Source organism: Zootermopsis nevadensis, unplaced genomic scaffold (assembly GCF_977971745.1).
Source record: "Zootermopsis nevadensis isolate Lab colony 2312 unplaced genomic scaffold, Znev_1.0 Znev_ptg000027l, whole genome shotgun sequence".
NCBI classification, from domain to species: Eukaryota; Metazoa; Arthropoda; class Insecta; order Blattodea; family Termopsidae; genus Zootermopsis; species Zootermopsis nevadensis.
Genome location: NW_028259159.1, coordinates 2,974,707 through 2,982,576, shown reverse-complemented (window position 1 = coordinate 2,982,576; position 7,870 = coordinate 2,974,707). Strand labels below are relative to the sequence as shown.

The following is a 7,870-nucleotide window of genomic DNA, read 5'->3' as shown; positions in this document are numbered from 1 at the left end:
AAATGAAGATCGAAATATTTCAGTCTTGTCAACATCGAAACACGAAACAACTTCTGAAACATATTCAGGATGTCCACCAATGAAATTCATGACGCTTGCTAACAGATGGCGGGCAGAAGCATTGAATTTCTGCCATCTGCAGTGAATGATTTAAAGTACATAGTGTTGTGTGTGTTCGTATCGGATGAAGGCACAAAGCAAATCAGCAAAGTAGGTGGCCACCATGCCAAATAGTATTTTTATTTCCTTACCAATCTTGTGCATGCTGTCCTCGTCTTGCCAATTATAGCTAATGAACAGCTAACTGTAAAGAGTAGAGTAGAGTTTATTTACATTCCATAGATCCTTCTTAGGACTCAACCAAAGGATGTAGAACATGTCATTTCATACAATATACATACACTTCAGAACTTTCAGCACAAGTACAAGAACGTATTTCACATATCAATCTATTGGTTTATGGGCATTTGTTGGCAATATAACAATTGGATATATTAAATTCAGTAGCTTTAGGGCCACCCCAGAATCAAAATCTAGCTATCAGCCCCTTAAAACAGGGATTTAAATCCCCGTTGCTGTAAGACAAAGGCTAAAAACTTTCCTCTTTATGTAGTTTACTGGAACAAATTGTTCTATACTTTCTGTAATTTTAGATTATTTTAAAAGATGGAAAACTATGTTTTTAATACAGTTTTCTTCCCTTTTTGTTATAGTTTAGAATAGTTTCTGAATGTTGCAAGGATAGTTCTACTAATCAGTGATAAATGTAAAATATGTAGAAATCACACAATGTTTGAAACAATGATGATCTTCTGGGCCGTATTTTGGTTCTGTGACAACATTTCAGAGGAACATTCAGCTTCCATAACCAGAGCTGTATGTTGCCCAGAAACAATGGTACAGATACAAAATATTACACAGCACCACAACCCAGAAGGTTCAATGTTCATATCACCGTGAAAATCAAAAATCCTGCAGTATGGTAACCAGTCATTTAGTTTACAGATTTACAAAAAATGACAATGTTTATTGCAGATTTATTATGTTATTTTCTAATACAATTGTTCAAATATAACTACACTAGTCACTAAGTTTATCAAAGTTAAATTCTAGTCAAATCTCTACTGTGTTTATGTATTATACCTTACCATCAACTCTTTGCTTCATTTAACATAATAAAATGCAGGAGAATTACATGTCCCTTGCCAGTGTTAAATTATTAAAATACAGTGCATGACAGGTATTTGTAATTAACTGGTCTGAGAATGTCAGGTTGCAAATTGTCCATCCTATTGATCACATAAGAAATTTCTCAAGCACACCTGTAATAACCTTGGTCATTGTCACCATCATAAAGTCTTGCCAACTTACGAATTGCACCTCTTGCTTTATCTGTCAAATAAGAATCAACTTGAGCAACAATGTTGACAAACTGAATCAACTTTTCGAAAGATCTGTTGAGTCTTTCTGCTCGCCCAAGCTCTTTCTTAAACAAATCCATTTCAGGACCTGCCTGGGGCTGTCTAACTCCTGGCTGCTGAAGGACTGCAGATTTTAGTATATCCTGAGACTGTCTTGGTTGGATGTTGTTTATCACTAAAGTGTTACTTTCCATCTCTAACTCTTGGTTCAAGTGTTCATAGTCTATTGGAAGCTTACTAAAACCATGATCACTAGTCACTGAAAAGTCATTTACATTTACTGGTAAACTATGTTCATTACTTTTGTTGTTGGTTAAAATATCTTGCAGAGGCTGTACTTTGTCTTCTCTAATAGCTGGGTAAAAACTCTGATTTGCTGCAATATACACATCATTCTGAGGTAAATTTTCATTTATTTCTGTGTCGTCAACATCCTGTTTAGTTGACTGGTTATTCATTTCTTGGATCTTCATGGGTGGTGAATTTTTTGTGCTGTCTGTAATTAGCTGCTTCATTTGATTTGTTTGAGATGTGTTTGTGGTTGTTTTCTTACCAAGATGTGTATTGCCTTCAAATAATGTTGCTGTAATAAGGTTTTTGTCAGGTAAAGAAAACTGAGTATTATTCTGAGGTATGTCTGCATTCAGTGTGATTTGTTTATTATGTTTCTCAGCATTCAATATGCCATTTTTGTTTTCTATTTCAGTGTTTGCAAAATCTTTCAAGTGATAATTTCGTTTGAAATGCCTTTGTTTAGCTCTGTACATATTGGCATGAATTTTGTTTTGTTCAACTGATGTAGAGTCATTTCTGATCAAAAAGTCATCAGTAATAGAACTATCATTTTTATGTTGTGTGTTTTTTTTATCAACATTAAATCTCCACATTGTCATCTTTTTAGGTTCCTCATTAAATGACTTGGGAATGTGTTCACTCTGCTGATCATGTTTAGCTGAACTGACCCTATTCTTAAATAATGCATCTTTGGAAGTTACAGCATCAGTTTGAAGCTCGGATGACAAATAGTTATCCAAAATTAGACTTTTGGAGTTCTGATCAGCTCTAGAAGATGCCTTCCTGTATGTGAAGTCACTTTCCACATTATAATGAACACATTTATATGATGGATTATTTTTTTCCTTGTTTAAATTTGCTTCTTTATTTTTCTGTGATTGACTGCTTTTACTTATAGCAATGATTTGGTTTTCTGTGTTGCTGTCAATAATTGACTTATTCTTATTACCTTCCAGAATGGTAGGATCAGAACTGATGCTGGAAAGTAACACATCTTGCTTGCTGGATAGAGGCATCGTTGTGACCTCCAAGTTCTTGCAGTGACACAGCATCATCTGGCAGGAGAAGAAATGGTGAGTGAAAATATTTATTTAAATTTTGTGTAAATATTTCTTGAAGATTTCTGTCGTCTGGGTTGTCGCGCCGTGTAGTCTGGTCGATGTTAATCAACGTTTCAGAGGTCATACTGCCTCCATCATCAGGGCAACAACCCAGAAGACAGAAATCTTCATACTCACCGTTATGAAAACCTAAAATCTTACATAAATATTTCTTAATCTATCCCTGCACAGTGATAAGAGTGGGAATATTCCAACCCATGGGGATGCTGTATATTTCGTGAATGTTGGCAACGTCAGATGAACATTTTGTGTGCAAAGTAATTAGAAATGAGCAGGTGAGACTAGTGAAATCTCTGTTTATGTGTAGTGCACAGAGGAGCATTACAAAGTAATGTTAAATAATTGTTTTCTTGTGCTGACTTGACTGTAAAACAGTGCTCTGTCATGGGCTTCAGTTTCCTTATGTTAAGGCCAGAGTTAACAAAATGCAACTAAAGCAATGATATTTAAGAGTGGACAAATGCCACATGTAACCAACCATAAGGATATGAGGTTCTCATGGTGGTCTGCTGGGTTGTGATGCTCTTTGGTCATGCAGGTGGTCACCAATGTTCTCAGAGGGCCAGCATCAACAAATATCCATCGAGTTCAAAGAGCTATTGACTTGTTGTCATTCACAATATTTTCATACTTTGAAATTTAATAACTTTCTGTTTGATCATAAAGAATAATGGTAAAAGCTTTGTGTTCTTGCTGTTCATATTACAGGAAATTATAAATCTAAGTCTTTGCACAGTTAAAAAATATAACTTTTCCATTGTAAGCAGACCTATTTGTAAACCATACCTGCATTGTTAGAGATGTAATGAGAGGAAGGTATCTGATGCATTCCTTCATATTTGAAGCAGCTGGAACTTGTAACAATTCTATAAAGGATGGTATTACTTTGATAGAATAGGACACCGTTTGACTGTAGACACTGTCGTGTCCATGTCAGCTGCTTGTTGCGGATTGTTAGGAATGTGTCATTATCAGCATCTAGAGCAAGAATGTCCAGGAGGAATGACTTGTGCTGATGACAGTGCATGATCCTTGAACACGTTTAGGTCTTAACAAACTGTTGGGATGTTTGAATTCGTGTTTTGAGATTAACCAACTTCAGTAGTTCAGCATAATTTTATTCTGTAATATATTTCTAAAGTTTTTTAGAGTTGTGTTCTAGTACTATTGTGACACTTCAATAGGACATTAACCATTGCTATTTAAAATGATGACGTTTAGATTTATCTACCGGCCACTACAGAGTAGGTAGTTAGTAGGTGTGTTCTTGCTTGAAGACATAGACAGATGAAGTCTCTGAAGCATAGTAAATTTTCGAATTTCAATTTTAAAAAATTGGCGATGGATAATGCCCTTCCAGAGCATCATGATAATTGCATTTGTATTATCTAACCATTTCCTTTGCAAAATTATGTAAACTTATCATGCGGTCGATATATTTGTGTTTATATTTCTGTACTAATCGGTGGTTGGCCTACATACAGAGTTTGCGTCGGATCTGTCTCCTTTCAGGAATACATCTTGCATTTATACAAATGGGCGAACACGTTACACCACCACTTAGTGACTCTTCTGCATTTTTTAGAAAATACGTCGATGATATTGTGATTTTCCGTTATTGGCATCGTATTTTAATGTACAAAAACAAATATTTAGACGACAGAAATAAAGGTTACTTACAAGTACGTGATATAGCAAAGGCGTGACTGCGGGGGTTATTCTGTACGAAAGATATTTGAAGGCTAAATGGATCTCACATTTCTGCAAATGTTGCAGTTTTTCACATGTCTATATGTGTATAAATGAAAGCATAACTGGAGTTTGATCACTCAAGGAAGAAACGAATTGAAAACTGAGACATCGAATAAAGTATAATGGGTCCACGTATTTTGTGTGGATTCATATTTCTCTCGCTTCTCTTCATTGCGTACTCGGCGGTAAGTATATACTAATACCGATGTTTCGAGTGTTAAAAATAATAAGTTTTCTTTAATGTCGTAATTGTTAAGGAGGAATTAACTTATCGCTTAGCGCTTCCGAATTTAGTGTAGAGGATCCTCGTTGTCAATCCCCCATAGTCGCTGTTATGATTGTCAGTTTTCGTGATTTTTGTTTTTTAAGTTTCCTCTGACGGGAAGGAAGGAATCATGGCTTAAATACGTCTTGTGATTGTTTTCAAAACCCGAAACATGTCCGTCGCACTCAAGCATAAAAAACTGTTCAGAAAATGAAACTGCACAAAAACACATCTTCAACTTCTTATTTGTGATTAGTTTTTAAATATGCAACTAGGCAAGAACGAAACCTCTCTCAAAATTTCGTATTTTAAGAGCTGTTAAATTCAGAACCAGATTCCCGTTCTCGTATGCCTTATCAGAAAAGAATCCGAGAAACGTGTGGGGTAATAAAATGCAGTTCTGTAACCTATGTCTTCCTTCTGTGCTGCTCAGATTCAACAAACAGATAATTTGTGTTAAGCATAGGGTTGTTTTGGAAGAAACTTCTGATGTTTCGGAGAATTTGCTGCCTCCATTTTCAGGATATCATAAAGATGAAATAATGACTAGAGCTAGGTGGTAGTGTGTCACGTGGCATTGCGGCCTCGTGACAGATGCGCATGAAGCATTAGTGGAATGATGATTGACGCAGGAAAATGTAAATTACGTGGAGAAACACCAACTTTAGTGTCACTTTGTCCGCCTCAAATCACACATTGACTGCTCTCGGACTGAACCCAGCAGTCTGACGATAACAGGTGACTTATCGCCTGAGCTAGAGAACGGGAATATCTTTCTTCTAAACGTCGGAAATTTGAGGAATAATTTATACACTGAGCATGTAGACATAAGTTCCTTCGCAAGGCCTAAACTTACTTCTAAAGAACGTCACGATTCCACAACTGAAAATAATTACTTATTAATTTGTCGTCAGATGCTTAAAATTAATAACTTTTATGGAGGATGTAGATTCTGTAGCATATAATGATGATGGAGTGCTGTATTATAATTCTTCACCAGGATTTCAACCATCTCATAAATTGTTTTTTAATATGCGTCTTATTTTTATCGTAACTGCAGAATTAATTTTACCTGAGATAATTTTGTTACGCAGATTATGCTGCGGAGATAATTGGGATAATGAAGGGCGTTGATACGAATATGAATTTTGATTTCCTGAGGGCCGGGTAAGAAACAGGTGTGGTATGTCGAAGGTACTAACTTACTCAAGTTTCATAGGCGCTGCGGGCTGAATTACCTTACAGAATTAATTTTAGGAACTGAATGTCGGAGGAAGTTACTGTTGCGTAATAATTATTTTGAAGTTAATTTTCTTCGTTAACTGTAACTGTTATTCTATTCAGGCATCAGCAGTTCCTATCAAAATAGCCACAGTCATCAAATCCTCGCCGAATCTTGAAAAAATTCATTGCAATGATAAGGAGTTCAAGATAAAGAATTGTGGTTCTCGCCTGCAGAAGAGGATGGTGGGACACTGCCTTGAGAGCGAATGCAGCTCTTATAAGCGCTATGGCGACTCGGAATCCGGGAAGTTCTCTCTATTACAGTTTCTACTAAAATATCTCAACTTCAAGTACAAAGCGTGGAAGTTCCTGAAGGGACTCCTGGCGCCTTGTGTCGGGGACTCCTCAGTTTGCTGACAGCACTTGGTATTTTTTAGGCTAGAGTCCTGTTTGTCTTTCACAAGACAGCGCAGAAAACGTGGAAAAACATCCATGCCTCTAGAGACATTGGATGTACATAAAACACGTTTTTCATGATTGTGAAATTTGGTCTCTTATTCTGTTAGAAGACTATAAATGGCAGGTTATTAAGGACAAAATATTAAGGAAATATAGAAAACTATGAGCTTTGAAGTACTATAACATAGAAGTTTTCGTGTTCATATGAATTTTAAGGCATTATTAGGGCGATTTCAGTGGGTTGGACATGTAGTAATGCAGTTTGGTGGAAAATAAATCAGGAAGGACAGAGCGGATTGGGAATGTTACTAATATTACTAAAAATTAGAATATCAATTGAAATGAACTGGTTGAGGGTAAGTTCGGTAGTTGGATTCCTTCTCGATAAATTTGTGCCTTCCGGATGCTGTCATTGAGAACTATTTATTTTCTTGTTTAAATCCTATTTTGGTAAAATATTGTTCAAATTATCGTATATTTTTAAAGTGATTTTTTGTCTATTTATTTACTCAACATTTTATCAGTTTTAGAGGCTGAAAAATACTTATTAACGATTTGATAGACACAAGAAATTAAAGCTAAATTTATGCTGTTTTCGAAGTTCGGAATTTTTAAACCTAGAGTGCATTGGATTTTATTTGTAAGGGATAATCTTCAGATATCTATATTAATAGGGCGTCGTTCGTTCAAGTGGAGTTTCCAGTACGTCTTTCTGTGCTTGTACTAAAAGAGACAGATGCTTGGATTTTTGGCTCAAATGAAACGGCTTATTACACAGAATTATATAACTAACCGAAGTTACTGAACATAGAATGAGAGTCACAAAACTTCTACCCACTGCTGTGTTCTGTTGGGAGATACCTGGCATAAACAGTAATCCTGAAGACTGAAGATGTATAAGGCTCTGTTATCCCCTCAGGGACCTACATCAGTGGGTACGGGGACTGGCACCCCCGAGGTACTCGAGCTGCCCGGTGCCTGGGGGTATAGCTGGGCCACCCTACCTCCGGGGGCTGTAAATACGGAGGTCTGGTCCTCCTTGTTGGGGGTTGGACGTGGGGCTGACAACCCCACCCTGTAAAAAGCAACATGTTACGAAATGAGATGAAGCAACTGCCGGATGAAGTCGTTCACGGCGGACTGGCAAACAGATTGTCTGTGAATGAGGAAGAATGGAAGAAGCTTTTGAAGTAGGCCAGGGCCCACACAGGGCTGTAGAGCCAATGATGATCATGATGAAGGCTCTGTTATGTAATGATCGAAAATATTTGTTTTGATTCTTTAATACTTCCTACATAACTGTAGAGGAATCGCGTTGAAATTTGTTAGGTGTT

General features: G+C 36.7%; 1 protein-coding gene across 2 annotated transcripts; it reads right to left on the bottom strand.

The window, feature by feature from the left end:
- Positions 1-1,024: 1,024 nt before the first annotated feature.
- LOC110829446 (uncharacterized) lies at positions 1,025-7,508 on the bottom strand. 2 transcript variants are annotated; one of them, XM_022063164.2, is made up of 2 exons: positions 7,398-7,508; positions 1,025-2,770 (listed from the first exon to the last, which is right to left on the bottom strand). In XM_022063164.2, the coding sequence occupies exon 2, from the start codon at positions 2,768-2,770 to the stop codon at positions 1,313-1,315; it is 1,458 nt and encodes a 485-aa protein (XP_021918856.1). In that variant the 5' UTR covers positions 7,398-7,508; the 3' UTR covers positions 1,025-1,312. The 2 variants fall into 2 exon arrangements, with proteins under 2 accessions (XP_021918856.1, XP_087212527.1); XM_087356401.1 differs by lacking the exon at positions 7,398-7,508 and adding an exon at positions 3,623-5,122.
- Positions 7,509-7,870: the final 362 nt, after the last annotated feature.

What these genes read in the sequence shown, in the direction of transcription:
- LOC110829446 (XM_087356401.1), bottom strand. Translation starts at nt 3,673, where the DNA reads ATGAAGGAATGCATCAGATACCTTCCTCTCATTACATCTCTAACAATG. An exon ending in TTACATCTCTAACAATGCAG is followed by an intron (nt 2,771 to 3,622) that starts GTATGGTTTACA and finishes TTCTCCTGCCAG; the next exon opens with ATGATGCTGTGTCACTGCAA.